Source organism: Dipodomys ordii, unplaced genomic scaffold (assembly GCF_000151885.1).
Source record: "Dipodomys ordii isolate 6190 unplaced genomic scaffold, Dord_2.0 Scaffold152, whole genome shotgun sequence".
Lineage (NCBI taxonomy): Eukaryota > Metazoa > Chordata > Mammalia > Rodentia > Heteromyidae > Dipodomys > Dipodomys ordii.
The window spans coordinates 5,122,790-5,146,405 of NW_012267368.1; the positions used below are offsets into that span (position 1 = coordinate 5,122,790).

A 23,616-nucleotide genomic window follows, 5' to 3' on the forward strand; every position below is an offset into this window, starting at 1 on the left:
ATTAATTCTTTGTATAATAGCATAATGTTTTCAACCCTATGGGCTTCAAATAGCTTGTATAATATCACAATGTTTTCAACCTTATGGGCATCAAATAGCTATGTTCACAATTAAAGTGTTGAATAATAAGTAAGTAACCAAAAGTTCTGTGAAACAGTTCCATGAAAACCCATTGGCTGCATACTAGGAACTGGGGAAATCAGTATTGAGGGCTGGTTGTTTAGTTCTGTGGCAGAAAAGTTGGCCATGGCCAGCAAGGCCGTGAACAGCAAGGCAGTGGGCCGAGAAGCTGTAGGCAGGGAGGCTGTGGTCAGCGAGGCTGTGGGCAGAGAGGCCATGGGCAGTGAGCCTGTGGTCAGCAGGCCTGTGGTCAGGCTGTGGTCAGTGATGCCGTGGTCAGCAAGGCTGTGGTCAGCAAGGCTGTGATCAGGCTATTGTCAGTGGAGCTGTGGTCAGGTGGGCAGTGATTCTGTGGTCGGCAAGGCTATGGTCAGGCTGTGGTCAGTGGGGCTGTGGTCAGTGAGGCTGTGGGCGGTGAGGCCGTGGTCAGCAAAGCCGTGTGTGGTGAGGCCGTGGGCAGGCTGTGAGCAGTGAAGCTGTGGTTGGCGAGGCTGTGGGCAGTGAGGCCATGATCAGGCTGTGATCAGTGAGGCCACGGTCAATGGGGCTGTGGGCAACGAGGCCGTGGGCTGTGAGGCCGTGGTCAGCCAGGACATGGCCTCATCTGAGGACAAGCACAAGTACCTCCTTCAGGCTGGCTCATGTGGGAACGAGGCTTTGAGCCTCTCCATGGCTCACACGTGGCCATCACCTTTCTCTAGAATGAATGTGTAAGAGGGTGTGTGGGATCGGGGATGGAGAGTTCCCCTTCTTAGAACTCAATCTCAGGTGTGGAAGGCCCTAGCCTTCTCTGCTTGCTAGAAGATCTGCGCCAAAAAGAAGCCGGGGCCACATGGAGCTAGTGCCCGGAGACCAGGCCTCAAACCCACCGCAGACTGCTCCCTAGGGAGAGAGGCAGACAGGACCGAACCACCAGGCAGTGAGCTCACACTTCACGTGCAAAGTCACACGGGGCAATGAGCTCACACTTCTCATGCAAGATCAGCATGGGGCAGTAAGTTCACACTTCACATGCAAGGTCACACAGAGCAGTGAGCTCGCACTTCACATGCAAGGTCAGCATGGGGCAGTGAGCTCACACACAGGCAAGGTCCACACGACAGTCAGTTCACACTTGACATGCAAGGTCAGCAGTCCTGAAAACGGTTATTCTAACTAGCCAAATGGAAGTTCTCACAAAATAATCTTTAAAGTTGTATTCTATTGGCAATTCTTTATTTATTGAGTCTTCTACGCTGCCCGGCTGTGCCAGACATTTTCTTATTTGTATTCCAAATGCTCTCTGTGACTAATCACATATTATAATTCCTGCTTCTTTTTGCTGACTCACGATTGCAACTATAAATATTCAATATTTCATTCCTCGGGGAGGATTACCAAACCCCAAATCCAAACCACAGCAGAGTACTTGTTCCCTGCAACCTTTAGAGGACAGTAAGTCAAGCCATTGGTCCTAATGCTTTTCTTCTGCCCAGGAAATGATTAACATATGGTAATGTCGAGCCATTTTAATTTCTCTTTCATTAAGCATGTGTCTTTCTAGAAGACTACAGCTTGTTTGCTTTTTCCTTTGTGAATCACTAATCAAAGAATTTTGTCAACTGTACCACGATGATGCTACAGATGTTCAATATGAACTAAATATCTGTGCACTAAGAGAATTTAGAGGATAACTTAGCAGATCTGATAGCGTTAGCTCTGATTTCAACATCAAAATTGTGATCAATACAGAGGGTCATAGAATATTGAGAAAGCAAAAAGAAAGATAAAAATCCCACTCAAATAAGGCCAAATAGAGGGACCATCTCTATTATTTGCTTTAAAAATGAAAGAAAATTACATCCTTACCACTTAACCTACTATAATCATACCAGCCTTTTCTATTTGGATGATAAGAAAAACAAGAAACTCTCAGCTAGAAATGTATGCATGGCCTAGAACACGGATGGGTTATGCTAAATGATTAAAGAATTCCTCAAATCCACGTTTTATACTTTGACATGACATACAGATAAATTCCTATCAGCTTGAACTTCTTTGCAAATTCCCTGTGTTCTGGGACAGGCCTCTCATTAACAGACACAGACTTTACAAAATCCCTTCCTAAGCTGCTAGTGTTAAGAACAATTGATAACAAGTTAGTCTGTTCTTTATTATGTGAGACATCTCTTTATTTCCTGTCCATCAGACCTGAAGAAAAAGACTTCCTGATTTATAGACTAAAACAATACTATAAGACTGCAAGCAGACTAATGTATTTTGTGACAAACTATAACATGATCGTGTGTGTGTGTGCGCACGCACGTGTGCACACGCATGTGCATGCGTGTGTGAGTGCTGAGGTTTGAACCCAAGGCCTGGATGCTGTCCCTTAGCTTTTTCTCTCAGGGCTGGTACTCTTGACACTTTAACCACGTCCCTCATCTTGGAGATAAATGTCTCTATCCTGACTGGCTTTGAACCATGATCCTTAGATCTCACAGATGCCCGAGTAGCTAGGATTAAGTGATGTGAACCATTGGCACCAGACTCCTATGATCTGTTTTGATCACCATGACACATACATCTGGTTCATTCATGGTGGTTGGGCTTCCAGTCTTGTTTCATAATATAGTGAACACTGCTTTGGTGAAGAGGGGTGTGAGGCGCCTTTGTTTCGTCCTGAGCTGTGGTCTTTCGGATGGATACTCAGGGCTGTGGGCCATGGGAGAGTTCTGTGTGTAGTGTTTGGCGGGCTCTCCATACTGCCTTCCATGATGTCTGCTCGACTCCACTCTCTCACCAAGAGTGCATCGGAATTCCTTCTTCCCCTCACCCTTTACCTGTGTTTGCTGCTGTTATGGTTTTGGTGACAGTCATTCTGACAGGAGTGATGTGGGGTCTCTGTGTTGCTTTCACCTGTATTTCCTTTATGGCCAGAGCTGCCGAACCTTTCTCCATGCATTATTTTTTTGGTCATTTGCACAACTTCTTCTAAGGAGGGTCTACTTGGCTCCTTTGATCATTTATTAATTAGGTTATTGACTCTTTCTGGTTTAGTGTTTCAGCTCCTGAATATTCTGATCATTACATCCCCAACAGCTGGCAAAGATTCTCTCCCATTCCGTAGTCTGTCTTTTTAGTACTGTAACTCTGCCCTCCACTTATTGGTCTAATGCAGTACCCAATAGGGAGAGCCTAAAATTTGGAAGATTGCTTATATTAGTGAGAGGATTTATTCTTGTGCATGTGGCAGAGGTCACATGCAGGTAATGTACATTTTATCAACTTGCATTTCCTGTGAGGAAACTGGACAGGAACACCCAAAGTAAGTATCTCAGAACAAAGAACAAGGGCCTGCAATACACTCTCAGCCATAAATCTAGATGTCTGATAGTGTGATTGGACATGTTATCTTTCTCTCTCTCTTATGTCTACCCTTGTTGAAGAATAAGATATTTGTTTGACACTAGTATAAACAAGTTAACCAATTGCATTCTTCTAAGGACAATGCATTTAAGAGTTAAAGAAATGTAGATGTTCTCATTTAAATGCAGAAGGAAAAAATCATTGACACCTATTTTTGTAGGTTCACAGTTTAATTTAGAATGATCCTTTCTATGCTAACTCACTGTGTATCTGCTGGTTTCACTTATGTGTTGGTCTCAAGGGTCAGCACTAAAGTGGTTTTGTGGAATTGGTGTGAAATTCAGAGTACAAAAGCCAAGGTCAAGCTAGAAAGCACATGGCCAACTTCAGTACTTGAGTGAGCAACTCAAAGAGGGCATCTGCATTCCAGTATGGGATTCTCTCAGCCTTCAGAAAAGCCTGTGAGAGAAGTGAGTTTGACAATTAAAAGAAAATGTACATTTTGGAGTTATCAAACTAGACACAGCAGTATAGCAGAACCGATAGGAAAATGAATGGAGCCTTTCTACTTAGGCTGTGCATTTAACTTCACTAATGTCAGTGAAATTTGCAAAAGAAATTAAGCTAGCAATTACTTTTTTAGCTGGTGATGTCTATTTGATTGCAAATTTGTTTCTGGGAAAGTTTGAATGTAAGATTTTGGGAAATGACTTTTTCTTTTTGCTACCCAAAGGTCATTGTTAATATCAAGCATCATGTGGTGGTTGTTTGTGCTTCTTGCTTTCTTTTATTTTTAATGTCTGAAAGAATATTTTTCCAAGTTTAGTTTTGAGATCAATTTAGTGTTTCAGGGTAATGGAAAATTCTGGTTCTCTGAAAGCTTAGGGTTTGAGCAAAACACAAACTGTCACACAGAAAAACTAAGTTTCTTGTGTGACTCAGGGGTGACCCTTGTGAGTGAAAAGCCACCTTTGTGAGTGATAAGCCACTTGTGTGCCCGGTAGAGGAGCGTAGCAGTTCTCAGCCAGCCACTAAGAATGGAAAACTGTGGTGAGAATAACATTTGCTTTTAAAACTAGTGAGAAAACACAGTGGGAAAAGGACAGTAAAATCAATATGTTTTCAACCTCACTAACTTTGGGAATGAATGTATAAATGTATCTAATTTTTTCCTATTCTTCAAGAATGACTACAATGTTTTGTTTACAATGTAAATTCTCTACTTTCTTGGAAGGCAAGAGTAGAAAGAATCCAGTTCAAGGCAAGACTTGGAAATAAAACAGCAGGAGATCCTATCAGTAAAAAATAGAGAAGGAAATCAAGAAAAAACTGGGGTTTTATGACTCAGGTGGTAGAACGCTTGCCTGATGAGTGCAAGGCCCTGGGTTCGAGCCCTGGTGTTGCTCCACCAGAGTGAATTCATCTGTTCATGTGCACAAAACCAACTTTTGGTAAAATCATAGTTTTCAAAACATCTGTTTTCCTAGGGTAAAAACATTATGTGTGAGGCATTGTGACTTGGTACACTGAAGTATTTCTTTTATACCCAATCTCATGTTAATGACACTGGAAGATGAACATTCTTTCCTCTTTTCTTAGAACAAATTTATATCAATTCACCTTGTGAGCCGAGCCTCCTTAGTTTGCCCTATTCTGCTTTCCTGAGAGTGTGAAGTAAAGCCTACAGCACCAATGGGGAGTGAGGGACTCCTGGACAGGCACTTGCCCATTCACTACGCCCAACACTAAGGCGGCTCATGGTACCGAGATGTAAACAATCAAAGCACAGATGACACAGACATTAAAGCTGAAGGTGTCTCGGTGGCCCCTCTGAGCATCTGGCCCTGTACTTGAGAGTGCAGCCTGAGTGTTAACCAAACACGGCTTTCCTTGAGCCCCTGGCGACACACAGTGTGATGTGTGCATTATCTACCTGGGCTTCACTCTGACACACCCATGTGTACAGTATATGTTCAAGGTTAGGCCTCTAGTCATCTTCTTTGTCTCACTTCAGCCCACTTTTTTTAAACAATTTTTAAGCAGTTTCACTATTATTTCACTATTCTAATTCACTATTCTGTGGTCGTGCAGATGTGTGTAAATTGTGATCAGTGTGACACACTCCCATCCCTTCTCCCTTTTTGTCCTCCCACAAATATTACATCTACGGTTGTTTATAAATGTGGAGATCATGCATCTGAGAGAACACATGCACGATTTCTGTTTTCCTGAGTCGGTCTTATTTCTTTTAGCATGATGATATCCATTTCCATCCATTTTCTTGAACATGATAGAATTCCATTCTCTGCATGTAGATAGGTAGACAGACAGGTAGATATAGAGATATAGAGAGATACACCTCACATTGCCCTTTGCCATTCTGTGGTAGATGGGAGTTTGGACTGATTCCCAGCGTTTCCCTGGTGAACAGTCCATGCACACATGGGAGTGTAAGTATCTTTAGTGTGTGCCAACATACAGTCCCTCAGAAGGATTTTGGAAATGATAAAAGTTTAAAACTGATGGGAAGCAGAGAGGAGAAGGTGGGAATCCTAGGCTAGTCAAGGAATCAGAGCTGACTCGGCATAGGACAGGCTGTGGAATCGCCTGTTGTCCACTGCACTGTGGTGGGAAGAGGAAGGACCCAGTACCAGTGCTGGCCATGGTCACTGCTCCCTCTAGGAATGAGCTTGAATGATGGCTGGAAATTCTTCCTGTGGACTTGTTCTGTTTTCCCCAAGACTTTCTTCCTTAGCCAGATGACTGATTTCTTTCTAATTCCTCTGCTACATGACCACTTTCCAAACACTCAAGTGCAATTACTATTTTTTAAAATCATACCCAAGCCAAATGTTCTCAGTTCCTAATTGTAGTATGAACTTATTCATATCATGCTTGTACTCACAGTCAGTATTTTTTGATGTAGCCCCAAACTGAACCTGTCACAAAGTTGTTCTTGTGTGGATTGTCTTGGCTATTCATACCTAGTCTTCTAAGTACCTTTGTTTGTGTGTATTTTACTTTGTCAACATGCCTTTTAAAAAACTCACATCCCAGCTAAATGCTAAGTCATCAACGATCCTGAATTCCATGCTTTGGAAGAAAACCTCATCAAGGTTTCATTGAAGTTTGGTAAAGTTATATCCAATGTGGTCTCACTCAGTTTTCCTCATATAAACCAGAACCCTTTGCAACCCCCTTAAATCTCTTTTCTCTTAAACCAAATATATTCAGCTGGGAAGCTACATTGAAACAATTTCCTTGTAAAGATATAATAAGAACTTGTAGATTTAAAGAAAGATTATAGTTAATTTAGAAATGGCAGATAAAAGGCTTATTGACATTTATTAATTGGACATAAAGGTTCCATTGTGATACTTTTATATTTGCATAAGCTGTATTTTGATCTTATCTGCCCTCTCTCTTACTAATTTCTCTTGAACCACTCCAACATTCTTTTCATTTTCACAGGTACTTTCATACCATCACGGAACATATTCAGGTTGTGTTGCTTCCATCATGTTCTCTAGCATTCTGGTTACATTCATGTCTTCTTTCTTAGGTCTAAATTATAAATATGAGAGAAAACATGGCAGTTGCCTTTCTGAGCCTGGCTTATTTTGCTTAAAGGTCTATCCATAAATGAAATATTTTTAAAAAATAAGCACAATTCAAAGGAGAACATATTTCCTGCGAAGCAAATAAATCTTCATTCTTCTATTTTGTGGTGATAAAGTCATTGTAACTGACCAGCAAGAGAAAATACTGCATCTGAAGACTGGAGCAGAGGAGAAAAAATGATTTGTCATCTAAGAGAGATTGCACCCAAGCCCCTGTACAGAGCTCAAGCCTGTAATGCTACTTACTCAAGAGGCGGAGATCTGGAGAATTCTGGTTTAAAGACAACTCTGGCAGAAAGCCTTTGAGATTGCATCTCCAATTAACCAGCAAAAAGCCAGGCTGAAGTGAAAAGGCTCAAGTGATAGAGCCCCAGGATGCATAAGAAGGCCAGGCCCACAGTTAAAGCCTAACACTGAGAGAAACAGACAGAGACAGAGAGCTAGCCCTGAATTTCACTGTGCACCCTGGCTGCCGGGCTGCCAGCTCTGTAAAGCCAGTTGATGACATTGAGCACATCACTTTAGACCCTTGCTGGGCTGTGTCAGAGCCTTTGCGTGGAAAGACCACAGGTAATTCTCATGGCCTGGCATGGGAAGGATCACAGGTAATTCCCATCGCCCGTTGGTGCCACCTAAGACCTGGAATCAGTTTCTACCCAACTGAGGTTGTCAGGCCTTTCCACGTGCCTCATTCAGCTTTCTCAGGACTAACTGGACTATAAACGTGAAGGAATGCTTGAAGAGAACTGTGGTGTCGTCTAGAACTAGAAATTCAGTGTTGACCGGATAATCTCAGACCTGACAAGGGAAGGATTGGATATATTCCAACCTAGCTATATATTGGATATATAGGGTATACATACCTGTGTGTGTGTATGTGTGTGGGGGGTTGGATGTATTTACATATTGGATATATTCCAACTCAATTTTGCATTGCAAACTGTCTTCCTCTTTAAACCCCTACATTTAAGCAGTTCAAAGGAAAATAGACTTTTAATAAAATGGGAGAAAGACTGTTTTACAGCAGCATAGTATATACATTAATACTTAAATATCACTTTTTTTGTCGGTCATGGGGCTTGAACTCTGGGCTTGGGTGCTATCACTGCACTCTTCAGCTCAAGGCAAGCGCTCTGCCTTTTGAGCCACAGTGCCACTTCCAGTTTTCTTGTGGCTTATTGGAGATAAAAGTCTCATGGACTTTTCTGCCTGGGCTGGCTTTGAACCGAGATCCTCAGATGCCAGCCTCCTGAGTAGCTAGGATTACAGGCATGAGCCACCGGCACCCAGCTAAATATCACTTTTATCAATATTGGTTAGTTTTATGTATGTGTGTGCACTGGTACTGGGGCCTGACCACTGTCCTTTAGCATTTTCATTCAAGGCTGGTGCCCTTCCACTTGAGTCAAAATTCCACACTTCTATTTTGTGGTTAATTGGAGATGAGTCTCATCTACTTCCCAACTGCTATCCTCTGATCTCAGCCTCCCAATTAACTAGAATTACAGGCATGAGTCACTGCCTTAATATCACTTTGAAGCTCGTGAAGAAAACCATGACAGCTTGCCTCTCTATTTTATTCTCTCAACACTTTTTCCCTTCTGTTTCCATTCCGCCAAGATTTTTTTAACCTTATCCTTTTTTTTTCAGTTGATCGAAGTAGGCTATACCTTCTCTCTCTAACAGCTGAATAAACATCTAATTATTACTAGTACTGAGTACAAAATAACCTAGACAGCTTCAACTTTTTTGCACCAAGTGTTAACGCCTGCCTTTGCATACACAAATGGTCCATCAAGATGCTTTCATAAATATAAGACAGCCTTCTGCACGATTTCTGTTCAACTTATTTTTATTTCACTGCTTACTTATTCATCAAATGTTTATTTGGGGCAGTGTATGTTTATTAAGTGACTTGCAATGCATAAGGAGAAGTGGCTGTCCCGAGGACAGGTTAATTTGTTTCCACAGGTGCTAAGTTTGTCTGTTAGAGTTTGGCACAGCATAGGTGGTTGTGTGAAAGATAGGTGTGGGTTCTGGAGAGTCAGACCACACCTCTTGGTCTAAATGCCACACCTCAGTGTGTAGGAATAGGTGGGATTTTGTAGAGAGATCCTGTTGAGATAGATACCCAAGAGCAAATTCATACTTCATGGATGAAGAATTGCTAAAGCAATGAAAGAAAAGAAAGAACATTCAGGAGGAGGAAAAATTAAAATTGTGTCACTTTTTAAAGCCCAGGAGCTGAGGACTTCAAGAGAGCTTGTGGGATGGGGAGGGCGGGAGGGTATGAACTGCTGAAGGAAATCAAGTTGAACGTGACAGCTTTTAAGAGGCAGCCCACTTTCCAGAGAGCATTTCCTTCTGAGGAAGGAAATTTGAAGTCAGCTTGCTTGACATTGCTAGGTGAGTGGGAAGAGAGGAACCAGAGGATATTCTTTTGAACAATTTCAGTCACAAAGAAGAGAATTGTTCAGGGAAGGAAATGGAAAGAAATGCTTTCGAAGGCACCCTTGAAGAACCAGAAATGAAGAACTTCCATTTTCCTGGGGAAAACTCTTAGTGAGTGTGTCAGGCTGAGATGAATGTGGAAGGTGAGGTGGCTCAGAACCTTTATCCAGGCAGAAAAGGAAATTGGGAAGTGGGAAAGGGAGCTAGCAAAGGAAAAAAGGCTCCATGTGGATTGTGCTTAAGTGAGGTCCCTGAATGGCAAGAGTCCATAAGTATCATGACACTCAGTTAACAGCAGCTTGTTCTCACAGGAGCTGAGACTACCTGGAGAGTTTGGCACAGCTTAGGTGGCCTTGGGGAAGGTGGATGTGGGCGCCAGAGAGTCAGGCCACACCTATGGTATCACGACTGTTGCTAAACTTTGAGAAAATATTTGGAATAGCATGACGATGCCTTCGGTTACAGGGGTGAATGAGAACAGCAATCTAGCCCGGCCTCCCCTCAGCCTCCCAGTCTGTAAGGTGGCCTCGTGTTCATGGGACAGCCTCTAACTTATGAGAATTATATTCATTAAAGACTCTCAATGAATGTATCCTCCTGTAGTACATATGATGGTAAACTCTATCGTAACATCAAGCTAAAACATCACTAACACCGCGTGTTAGTGTGTGTGTGTGAATGTGTGTGTGTGTGTGTGTGTGTGTGTGTGTGTGTATGTATGCTGGCTCTGGAACTTGAACTCAGGGCCTTGACACTCTGTCTTAGTTTTTTCACTCAATTGAGTGGCCCTATCAGTTGAGCTCCACTTCCAGCTTTTTCATGGTTAACTGCAGATAAGACTCACAGACTTTCTTGCTTGGGCTGGCTTTGAACTCAGGCTGTCTTTGAACCATGATGCTGAGATCTCAGCCTCTTGAGTAACTAGGATTATATGCGTGTAATTTGCCAGCATCCTGCTCATGGATATGGAGAAGGGTGACTCCTAAAAACAAATAACTTTCCTCCAAATTTATGAGGGACTGTGAATTGCTGCAGGTACCAGAGGTTTGGCCTCTGTTGGCCAAACTCTGAGTGAAGGGACAGTGATTGTGAATGTCTATGGTCTCTGTCCCCCGGGGTCTCTGGTCTCTGCTCCTTAGGTCTCTGTCCCTGTAGGGTCTCTGTCCCCCGTGGTCTCTGGTCCTTGCTCCCCAGGTCTCTGTCCCCCAGGGTCTCTGGTCCTTGTTCCTCGGGTCCCTGTCCCGACAGGCTCTCTGGTCCTTGCTCTCAGGGTCTCTGTCCCCAGGCTCTCTGGTCCTTGCTCCCCGGGACTTTCTGTTCCTGCGGGGTCTCTGGTCCTTGCTCCCTGTGGGTCTCTGCCCCAGCGAGGTCTCTGTTTGCAGGGTCTCTGGTCCTTAATCCCCGGGTCTCTGTCCCCGGGCTCTCTGGTCCTTGCTCCCCGGGTCTCCGCAGCCCAGGCCCCGCAGGCCTGGCAGCGCACCGCCCATCATGACCTCACCCCACCAGGTCTCAGCTAAGGTCTAGGGTGGAATTTGTTGCCTTTGCCAATAAAGAACTAAAAAGGCTGGAAAGTGTTTAATGAAAACAATGCTGTCTTACAAACAAATGCTAGGTGGTGAAGTAGTGGAGAAGAGAGCCCAGAGCCATCCCACCATCCCTCCTCCAGGCCCCCAGTTCCCTTTCCTGTCCCTCCCTCCAATCTTGGTCGAAGCAGGAGGGCTTTCCTTCCAAAGGACTTTCTGATTGGAGAACGAACATGGAGGCTCCCTTCTGATTGGAGCCCATTCCCAGGCGGAGCTCCTGGCGGAAGTGGGAGCCCTGGTCTTCCGCCTTCTGCAAAGCTTTGGAGTCTGGGAACACTCTGGGAAACGAGCCCCGCAGGTCAGGGGAGGACGGGAAGGACAGAAGAGGATTGAGAGGATGGGGAGGACAAGGAGGACACAGAGGATGGAAAGGGCAGAGGACGGACAGGACAGAAGAGGACAGGGAGGATGGGCAGGGCGGGAAGGACATGGAGGACAGGATGGAGAAGCCAGGCAGGGCGGGGAGAACAGAGGATAGAGAAAACAGGCAGGATGGGGAGGACATGGAGGACAGATCATGGGGAGGACAAGATGAGGATGGAGAAGACAGGATGGGGAGGACAGAGAATGAGGGGACAGAAGAGGACAGAGAGGACACACCGCAGTTTGTAGGAGAAGCTAATTTTATCAGCGCCTGAGGCCGAAAGGAAAGGCATTCAGCTGCTGTCACTGCTGAGGTGCATGTGTCATTTACACACTTGTACACTTATTTTCCTCTTTATATAAACAAGTCAAAATAAAACAAGTTCCAAGTAACCCACTGATCCTGGCTTTCCATAATTCTCCAGCAGCCATGGAGAGCAGAGTTGACTATTACTGGTGAACTCCCACGTGGCCCGCCCATGCCCAGCGAGGACTCACCCAGGGCTGGCGCTGGCTGACCAGCCAGTGCCTGGAGACAGACAGTATAAATACGAAACAGAGCATGTTAGAGTTTAATACTAAATCTCCTGGAATTATCACTGATATTTTATCATGTAATTTACATGTTCAAGGACTTATAAAATAATACATCATTATAGGTAATTAATGCTCCTACCGAGTATGAAGATGAATTAAAGTATAGCTTCACTTTATTGAATATATATGGCAGACAGTTTGCAAGTTACACAATTCAACTTGAACTTCACAAACTCTCCTTAGCTTTATAGTATTTTGCCAATTGTATGCTTTGCCCAGTTTTTGAAAGTACCATAAACTTATCCATCTTGTTAGCTTCTACATAAAAAGGTCATTTCTGTGGGAATATTTTATAAAACAAGATTTTGTTTCATTAATGCACAAAATAGGATCTTGACTCCTGTGGTCAGATATCTAAATCTGGCAATTAAGTAAGAAATGATCTCTAAGAAGGAAAAGCAGTTAACCACTTGAAAATTAATGATGAACTTTAGGTTCATAATATTCCTTTCTAAGTAACGTAATTATTTTTGAGTATTTTCTAATATTTACTAACTTATATCACTTTAATTCTTTAATTGGCTGGAAGGTTTTGTCTCCCCACTTACTCCATTTCTTTGGGTTCTTTGGGGAAATGAAATGAGTGTATTCATAATCAGTAAGGACCATTTTTTGTTCTTTTTATTTATTTTTATTTTGTGCCACTCCTGGGTTTGAACTCAGGCCCTGAGTACTGTCCTTGAACTTTGGTGTTCAGACTGTTATATTACCACTTGAGTTACAACTGCAGTTCCAATTTCCTTTTTTTTTTTCTTACTTGTTTCTTTGTTTTGTTCCGTTCTCTTTTTGTTTTTGTTTTAGTTTTGCCAGGGCTGAGGACCGAACCCAGGGCCTTTTGCACGCGCCGGGCAGGCGCCCTTCTGCTGGTATAAACCCCCAGCCCCTGTTCTCTTTTTGTGTGCGTAGTGGTTACTCAGAGAATAGTCTTTCCGACTTTTCTTCTCTGGCTGACTTTGATCCCTAATCCTCAGATTTCAGCCTCCTGTGTAGCCACCAGTGCCCCCGTAATAGAGAGCAGTTTCAGTATTCATTATGCTTTGGTTGTGGAGACGGCAGTGTTCCACTCACCCATCCACATTAGCGGATATGCTGTGTGGCATGGTAAGCACTCAGAATGCTCAGAGTGAGAAGACGTGGATTCTCAAGGCTGCCTCTATTTCAAAACAATGAAGAATTAAAATTAAAATCTCAGAAGTCAGAAGTAAACCAAAATATTGGGGATATAAGTTATTTTACTAACTATAACACTATCAAATACATTAGAGAAAAAAATCCTATATGCAAACTCAGTGGGCCAACTCTTTCCAATAAATACGAAATAAGTAAATTTGATGTCTTATACTCGTAAATGCAGATGTAAAATATGTAAAAGCAAATCTTTCTAAGAATATCTGATTGTTTCTGAACAGAATTTACACAGCTTTCCCACCTAAGCCAACTCTGATTGGATTTTTCTTCTCCCAACAAATAATGTATCTGATATTCTTTCCTTTAGATTTCAATTAATGATATCATCTCAATTGTCCAGTTGAATTACTTAAAAGCTGTATCTGCTCTTTAGAGCTGTATTACAAATCATTGTATAGAGAAAGTATTCTAGGATTTAGGAAAAGTTACTTTTACATATTTCAAATACTTCTTTAGTGAATTTCTTTGGACTGTGAACTTTAGAATATCAGGAAAATGTCTTATTTATATTCTTTAGTCCTTAGTGCATATTCAGTAGCTAATAAATGATTATTAAAATCTTTACTTCACAGCAGTTAGATTTAAGTTGTAAGTGAGGTAAAATTTTAAATATAATATGAATGTTATGGTAGATGTAATGGTAGATAATAAGCTTTGTTGATGGCAGAAATTCTGATCATGGTAATCATAAGCTGATGTAAATAATTTTCAAGTATAAAGTTCTAATTCCCCCCCCCAGACTGAGTTGTAAGAATGACCCTAAATAGACAGTGATGTGCATTTTGAATAAGCAGTTTTAAACATAGGATTTAGTGCTTAATAAATAATTGGCTTTGTACGCCCTCAGCAAATGCTCCTTGGATGAGCCATTTAGTAAATAAATACTGAATTCTGTCTACACACAGAACAAGAATTGATTTTTGATTTCATAAGACACACTTTCTTTCACTTATGTATGGTGCCATAATAAGGAAAGTTACTTAATTTAAGAGTTAAAATGCAACTCCATGTTTTTTCAAAACAAAACAGGAATTGGGAGTCAGCAAAGCCATTCCTGTGGGCGGGTGGCCGATAGCTCAGAGGCGCAGTCTGTGGAGGCAGGGGTGTAGGGGATTTATTTCAAGGGGTCTTTGTGAGCAGCCCTTGGCCCCTGCCATGACAAACAATAGTAGAGTTTGGCCTCTGAATGTGTTCAGCACATAAATCTGGGAGCTTGTTGAGAGCCTAGGAGGTTGGGCTTAGGAGGTTCCCATGGAAATGCTGGAGGCTTTTGCGAAGATGACTGTCATCTACTTATCTGATGATATCCTTGTCTGAGTGTGTAAAAATGTTTTTTTAATGGTGTAATAACAAATGGACATGTGTGATTTTTAACTTTTTAATGGATTAAGACATCCATTATTACAAACCTTGCTTTTCAGACAAAAGCATCATAACCAACCATTGTAATCTAAAGTCTGTTATTTACTTACTTACTTATTTATTTTTAATGGCTCTATGAACCTGCAGGAGGGAAGAGACACAAGACTAGATTTAAGGCCAAAGACTTCCCAAATCTCTCTTTGGTGGACCTTTGTCTCTTTCATGCCAAGGCAGGACTGCTTACAGCAAGGAGCACAGCGAAAGATATGTGGGCAAAATATCCCAGATTATGAAGGCCACTGTCAGTCATGTGGATCTTATTCTTGAAGTTATTTACCCACATCAGCGTAGCATAAAAATATAGGAAATAACTCCATTTTCATCAGCACATTCACAATATTATGCTACTCCTTATTTCATTTGATTTCATAACTTGCTTTCCATTGCTTTCACCCAAGCCGGTCATCTTTTTATTTGGCTGAATTATTTCCTCATGTAACTAATGTAGTATATTATCTTTGCCAATGCAGAATTGTTTGACTGTGAACCAACTTTTGAAACTTACCCAAAAAGCACAATATACTAAAAGTTTACCACAGACCATAATGAACAATTGTAAAAACAATACTTTGCTGTTTTCTTAAGTTTGAATGATCCAATAGGTTTTTACTTGATTATAAGTAGAAGTTATACATTATGAAAGACACATCAATGTTTATAAGATAATCAAGTATGAAATTTGGAAGGAAATGTAATTTTTTTGTTAAATCTTACCCTGGAACACTAAAACAAATAAGACTTACTTTTATCAATTGGACTAGAAACATTGGTAAAAGAGCCTCACTGGGTAGGTAACAGTTTGCATATTTCAATTATAAATTTCAGTTCTTTTAGATCTGGAGTAATAGCCCCAGAATATTTTTAAAATACTGCCTTTGTATTGTTTCCCCATGTTAAAAATATAGAAATTTATGCCACTGTATATCTTATAGAGAATTTATGTCAGGGTCACATACTTACTTTTGAAAAATTAATTTTCTGGTAAACTACATTGACAATCATCAACAATTATACTTTCAATGTTCAAATATTAATAATTCATAAATTTTTTAAAAATCTTCTTAAATATGGTGACAGTCAGCTCTGTTGTTCATAGAACAATCAGTACCTATCTTGTAATGAGTAGGATAGATGTGTGGAGACTTAATTTCTATTATAAATATTTTGAAATATAGAAATGCATTCCAGCAAATGAGATGAACTAAATTACTTAAATTCAACTTGATAAATGTACATTTTATTTGATTCATATTTATAACAAATCATTAAAAATTCAACATGATACTTTCTACTAAAGTTACAGTAGTGTCAGTTGCCAACCCAGAACACAAACATTGGAACTTACTCCCTGCACAAATGCTTTGTTTTCCCTTACAGGAAAGAGTTCAGATTGTCCCCATGCTTCTATAGAGAATAGGAATGGCTTACTAAGGTAGGATACAGTGGTGCATAATTTTCATCCCAGCTACTAGAGAGAGACTTGTCTGGAAGGTCAAAGTTTGGGCCAGCCTAGTAAAAGTTTAGTGAGACCCCATCTTCACAAACAAGCTGAGTGTGATGGTGTTTGCCTGTTACCTATCTCTCCAATTATTCAGGCATATTGGTAGGAGAATCTTAGTCAGCAAAAAGCCTGGGGTAAAAATATGAGACCCTATCTGAAAAAAAACTAAAGCAGGATAGGGCTTAGACATGGCTCAAGTGGCAGAGTGCTTGCCTTTCCAAAGCTCAAGGCCCTGAGTTCAAACCCCAATACCACTCAGCAAGCAATAAACACGTGAGCAAACCAAAACCAGGTTATATAATATATATGATTCAGAATTTGTAGATCTGGAATAATAAGTATGCTGGCTTCCTTTTCCTTCTCGCTGCCAAAACTACCATAGTGTAACCATTAAAGCCACAATTCATGATGAAACACAGACAGTGACCACAAGCAGGTATACATGTCAGGCATCACCTGAATTATATAAATTCCACAGCAAAGGAGATGACATGTTAAAAAATACATATATTGCTGAGTTCTTTTGCAATTTGAGGTCTTAACAACATTCCATTGGTTTAACACGTAAACATTAGGAGTTTGTACATAAAACATTCTAAATAGCCAGTTTCACAAACCATTCAATTGTATATAGATACTTCTTGTTAGAAGCCTGCTGTAAACTAGCTCAAGCACCACACGTAGACACAAGGAAATAGAAGGATGTTGGCAGTGCTGGGAAGGAGTGATGGAGTTTATCAGATCAAATGACATTTTATGAAAATTTCCATTTTCTCTTTTGGGTGTAATCTGAATTGGCAAAACAAAACAAATACCTATTTAAATTCATCAAATTTCCCAGGGCATGTCTTCTCAGATTGGCTTTCCACACAAAATTCCCAGCAGGTTGGCTGATGAGGTATCAAGAGTTTATGGTAAATTTTCAGGACACACAAAGAGTCTTTATGATTTTCTCACACAAAAGACTAGAGCTTTACAAAACACATTGCAAAATTAGTTCTCATGTTTTAACAGAAGAATGTTTAAAATTAGTAAGAGAAAAACAGAAGAGGGAACTAGGCTTTTGCATCCCCAAATTTTGACCTTTTTGGTTCTGGTAAAATGGCTGCCCTGCCATTACAATTCTTGGAGCTGACCTCTCTGACCTCTGTGGTGGGAGGGGGGAAGTTCCCAGGGTACCTGTCCAAGGGGGATTTCTCCACCTCACCTACATGCTTACAACCCAGAACCAGCAAGTTACTCCATGCATTAGGCTTTGGTTCTCCTAAATTTGCTTTACCATGCATATCAGCAAACACAAAACTTTCAGAATTCTAAGTACAGAAAGTTCAAGTCTATGGGGTTTTAGAAATATTTTACTCTGAAATCATTCTCTTCTTCAACTTCTTCCCCCCTCCACCCACCTGTGAGTGGAGTGCAATTAGTGATTTTCCTTTCCCCCACTAAGGGATTTGTTTTAAAGCTTAAATAGAAACCCCAGCCCATTCTCCATCCTGGAATACAGCTTTTACAAGAGAAATCAGTTTTACCTGTGATTACAAGGACAAGGGATTATTTGAGTCAGGCCTAGAGAAAATGAGAATTACAAGAATATCCGTTTTCTGTGGGCCTTTGAGATACTGAACATAGTCATCTTTGAATAGTGAAATAATCCATTATATGAATGTTAACCTTGGGAAAGTTAGATTGCAGAATTACTTACTTCTAGCTAGACATTGTGGCTCCAGCCTACAATTCCAGCACTCAGGAAGCAGATTGCCAGTTTGAGGCCAGCCAGCTTGGGGCTATGTAGGGAGAATCTGTCCCCTCCTTCCCAAGAGAAGTTAAAAAGAATTACTCATCCCTTTAGATAAGTGCTGAAAAACCCAAGGGGCCAATTCCTCGTCTGCAGAGGCAGGTGTCAGCCAGTGAGGATTTTCTCTCTGGAAAACAACCACTAACACAGTATGGTTGCATTGTCTTTCTGACATATTGCTTCAGAATATTATCAGCGTAGAATGCAGTATTTCTGTTAGTGAATCTGACCTAACACCCGATGTATCTTTGTTGACTGTGATTATTGCTTCTTACAATCTTGTTCATGTCTGCAGGTTTTGACTTGAGTACAAGCAGACTAGTCTAGAAAATTTAGCATTGTGTCTTTGCAATAACTTCTAGCTATGCCCCGGAACATAATGCATGAGACAGTAATGTAATTTGTGAGAAATGTCTACACACAAGCTTTCATATACCTTTATTCTGTCTTTAGAATTTGGAATGATGGGAGATCATACAATAAAAAGTCAGCGACCTCGATCTGTTCATGAAAAAAGGGTCCCTCAGGAGCCAGCTGATGCTGCTAAATTTATGGCACAAACTGGTAATACGTTAGTTACATTTTCCTATTTATTGTTGTTAATTTAATGGAACCACTGCATGTTGTCATGATTTTGTGCTGCACATCTGTCCGTTTTTGGAGCTGATTTTTTTTTTTAGTCATTTTTTTGTCACCAGTTAAAGTCCATAAATAAAGTAGCTTGGAATTGAAAAATGCACAAACAATGTATAAAGATTATTTTGTGTTAGATATTTAGGTTTTACATGTTAGTATTCCCTGTTGCTAAACAGTCAGTAGCCTGACGCTGATGGCTCACACCTGTAACTCTGGCTAAGCAGGTCATTATGGTCTAAGGAGCACAGTTCAGAGCCAGCCCCAGTAGAAAACTCCATGAGACTCTCATCTCCATTTAACCAGCCACAAGAGGCAGAGGTGTGAATCTAGTAGTAGAACTCCAGCCTTGAGCAAAAAAGCCAAGGGAGAGTACAAGGCTGTAAGTTCAAAGTCGAGTATTGGCACACACGGACACATAATTAAGCATTAAAATGTGTTATTAAGCTTGTAAAGAAAAATAATAAAGTTTATTTCTTCAATAATTAATTGATATAAGACTTTCAAGAATTTAAATAGGACTTAGAGGATTAAATTTAGCAATGAATGATTTGTTCAACTGTTAAAGCCTGTAAATATTACTTAATATTACTTGAATGTCTGTCTATATATACACACGTTAAAACATTCTAATAATTTAATATTTGATTTGAAAAGAATTTGGTTATATAAGCTAAATAGTAAAAAAAAAAGTTGATAGTCTCAGATACTAAGCTGAAATAGATTTCAAAAAGTTAAATGTCAACAAAAATGACTATCTAGATTATAAAAGTTTCAATGGCAAATTATTTTAAACACCTACATATACATGACCGATAATTGCCTTATTACAAATAATGTGTAAATTAATACATATAATTAAATTCTGAATATGCAGAATCTTTGCTAATCCTCTAGCTATAGAGTTTAATCAAGTATATGCATTCATCTTTGTTTTGTCATAATCAGTGGGCTACAGTTCCATTCAGGTCACTGCATGTGGTATCCCTTCAAATGAAAAAGTATTTAAAACTGTGTTGTGAATGTGTATAGCCCTCAACTTTATTTGGGGAAATTTTAAATGAAGAGTATTATCTCGGTCTTTATAAAGTTGTAAATGTGAGCTGTTTTGGCATTAATGAATAAATTTTCATTTCTCTCACATGGTATTTCTACTCTGTCTAATGAAATCCCCCCAGAGAATAGGTTTGTCCTCAGTATTTATATGATGTTTCTTCAGAACACTTGCCCAAATCTATAACTTAAAATGCAAATGTTACTGAATTTGTGTTTTTGATAAGAGATACACAGTCCCTTTCAATAGATTAGCTGAACCTGTCAGATTCCCAAGGCTGAATGTTTATAATAATTCCACAAGGCCATATTTTGGGGGGATTTTTGTTTTGAAACAAGATCATCAAAACACAGTTGTCAAAGACAGGAATGAAGAAAACATTCTCAGCTGAGTTTTCATGCTCCTTCTTGTTAAAGAAAAGAAACAACAATTTCTATTTTATTACCTGCCTGGCCAAGTTCAAAAGTGCATTACCATGTTTAGACCAGTTCCTAAAATTCTAAACATTTTGCTCTAATTCTGGGAGCAAAATGATCAGCCATGGAACAGATTTAAAGATGTTTGACTCTAAATGAAGAGGCTGAGTAGACAGCCTTGCAGGGCTTCTCTCCTGGAGAAATATCAGCAGGATCAGAAAAGATAGTCTTTATTTTTGCAGGAGAAAATTCAGATAAGTCAAGGAGTAAAATGGAAAACAGTTATTCTTAATTTCTACTCATGTAGGAAAATTAGCTTGCATATGAAATTTTATACAATTTGGCCAGGAGTTTTTGTTCAGATTCCATTTTTTTTAATTTGCTTGCAAAATGTAACCAGAACATTCACAATTTCCAGCCAAAATCTTTGAAAGCAAATTCAATTCTCAAGGTACATTGCCTTTCTTAGAAAATATTGTCAGATTTTGCATTTATTCATTATTTTCCATTGTGTTGTGTCTAGTTCTTATTTGTAGTAACACATGATTTTGTAAAGAGACAAAATGTTTGTTAGATTCATGACAACCATAAAATCATTTCCACATGTTATTAAGAATGACACAGAAAAAGAAACACATTTTAAAATTAAAGTTCTAAAATATTGATTGGATGCTGAATTCATAAGCAAAATGTATATTGATTATTCTTTCCATTTTAAACCAGAAATGCTTTAGAAGTAAGTAGTGTTAAGCATAAATATATACTTATATATAGTTATTTTTAAAATAAATTAGGAGCAGTGTACTGGTGGCTCATGTCAGTAATCCTAGCTACATAGGAGACTGAGTTCTGAGGATTGTAGTTTGAAGCCAGCCCAGGATGCTAAGTTATCTTCAATTAACCATCAAAAGTGAAGTGAAGGTGTAACTCAAGTGATGGTGTACCAGCCTTAAGCAAAATAGCCAAGCAAATGTGTGCGGGCCTGAGATCAAGCCCAAGTATTGTACAAAATTAAATAAATAAAACAGAAATTAGAGTCAGGTCCTCAGGCTCACACCTGGGATCCTAGCTACCCAGGAGGCTAAGATCCGAAGATCGTGGTTTAAAGCCAGAATGCACAGGAAAGTCTGTGAGACTCTTACCTTCAATTAGCTACTAAAAAACCTGAAAATAGAGCTGTGGCTCGAGTAGTAGAGCTCTGGCATTGAGCAAAAAATGCTTAGGGATAGTGCACAGGCCCTGAGTTCCTTGAGTTCAAGACCCAGTACTGGTGCGCATGTGCGCATGCACATGCACATGCACACACACACACACACACACACACACACATACACACACAAAACAAAAATAAGTTAGAATACTGAGCTGAGACTGTGAAACCTTGTTATTATTTACTAGTTCTTAATTATACAGAATTTGATGCTAGGCACTTATAAAACTAAAAAAGGAAAGGGCTATTTCTTTTTAAAATGTTTTCTGAGTACTTTCTTTAGGTGTTAATGTCGCCTAAACAAACGCAGATGGCATTAAATGTTATAAAAATTAAATTTATATGACTTCTCTTTCAAACCAAGACACTGGTGCGGTTGATAAAAATTTCTTAACAGTAATTTGAGAACAAGAATACAGAGTAATAATTAAAGAGAACGTCTCAATGACCAACTTTTAACATCAAATGAATTTGTAAACATATTTAGTGTCACAAGGAAAACAGCCCACGTTAGGCCAAAATATCCTGTTACCTAAAATAGAAAAAATAAAATAAAAGTGTGTGTTTCTAATCCCATTCCTTTAACATACTAGCAACATGTTACATTAACATCTTGTTTGTGTGCTAAAATGCACTCACACACATTACTTTGCATAATACAGGCCCACTGGGAAGTAGATACATCCCATTTGATTGGAGACGTTCACAGGGATAAAGTATTTTGATAATGTCACGAGCTTAGGACATTCAGTAGCTTCCCACCAAACACAGACCTTGCATGTGCAGAACTTTCCCGTTGGCTCTGCTGTTTCCTCCCGGGACAGAGTCTGATGCCTCCCCTGCACCCACGACATCTCTTAGAGGCGGGGAAGGCTCCAGTGCATCTGACATCTCCCAGGAAACCTGTGAGGCACAGTCTGCTCTGTGCCCTCTACATGTCGTTGAATACTTCACAAGTACATGTCTTTAAGATGCCTGAGCTGTGTTCCACCATAAACCAGTGAATTCCAACGGCAGGGCTTCTACACTTCGGATAAGGAAGAAGCATAGCGTTAAGAAATACTGATGGAAAATACCACCTGAAAAGGTAGCCTTTGTGTTAGAATGAAATCATTTTGGTAGGTAGACCACAATTACAGTGGCAGAATTTAACTCAGTTCCCTTAGTTCAATTCCATCTATTTGTTTTTGTTCTACAAGAAGCTTTGGTGTTAGGGAAGCAGCATCGAGTAAGCCTCCACGGTCCAGCCTCCCCGCTCAGCCTAATGCAGGGCCAGATACTCACAGTGGCACAGAATGTGCCACATGGACACAAAAGTCTGTTTAAAAGTATGTATTGAGCCTAGCTCTTCATTTGGTTTAATTCAAATATGTTTTTCTGTCATGATAACAGTGAAAGCAGAAGAGAACAATTGTTCTGTGGCAAATGAAGCTAATTTTATTCATAACCTTTGTCATTTCACTTATTAGAGAACTCACATTGCTTTTAATTTTCTGGCTCTTAATCAATATCATAAAATCATAATATTTATATTTCATGTAACTTCATTACAACAGGTTGGAAATCATTAAAAACACATTATATTTTTTCTAACTTGAGCCTCAAATTTTCATTGCTAAATATACACAGTACACATAAACATATATATGTATGTGGCTACTTTTTTTCAAACATTGTCCTACCATTGGCCTTATTGAAATGAAGATGTTTCTGTCTGGCAGGAATATAATCGGATGTAAAAGAACCAATTATGAAACCTGTCTTCCAAGTCGGCTTGCGTCATCAGCCAAGCACATGCAGGAAGTTAGTTACACATAAATGTGTCCAGGTGAAATAGGACAGAAACTGAGGCATGATCAAGGAAGAACTTTTAAGCTTCACATAGTTCACGGTGTTAAGGAGAGCCCTGCTTCGTGTGCTGAGCATCCGTTCTTCAGTGAGCCAGCACTCGTGCCTCTGCGTGCATAGTGCTACACGGAGCGAATGCTCAGACCCGAGGGTGTCCGTGGACTGGTGCTCACGCGGGAGCTGCCTCAGCCTCCAGTTCAGCAGATTTCACCAGATGTGAGATTGACCCCTTCCTCAGGAGTATGCATTCTATTAGCTGGCTCTCTCCTTTGCACAACAGAGTCACAGACTGGGCCAAACTCCTGTCTTTGAGAGTATCCATGTTTGGCCTAGCTTGCCCTTGAGTGGCACATACGAGGACTCCCATGTCATTTACTCTAAAAAGGAAAAGAGAAGGCTGATTATCATTTGTATCCTTTGAATTGTATTTCAGAGGCAAAATCTAGACAGAATCTCTGAAACAAAGT

The 23,616-nt window shown here is 40.2% G+C and overlaps 1 protein-coding gene across 1 annotated transcript in view; it reads left to right on the forward strand.

Annotated features, from left to right (window-relative positions):
- Adgrb3 (adhesion G protein-coupled receptor B3) overlaps nt 1–23,616 on the forward strand; it is a 529,297-nt gene that overhangs the window by 157,151 nt on the left and 348,530 nt on the right. Inside the window, exon 2 of the mRNA XM_013032264.1 lies at nt 18,442–18,552. Within this exon, the coding sequence (XP_012887718.1) occupies nt 18,442–18,552 (111 nt within the window). The remainder of the gene's footprint in view (nt 1–18,441; nt 18,553–23,616) is intronic.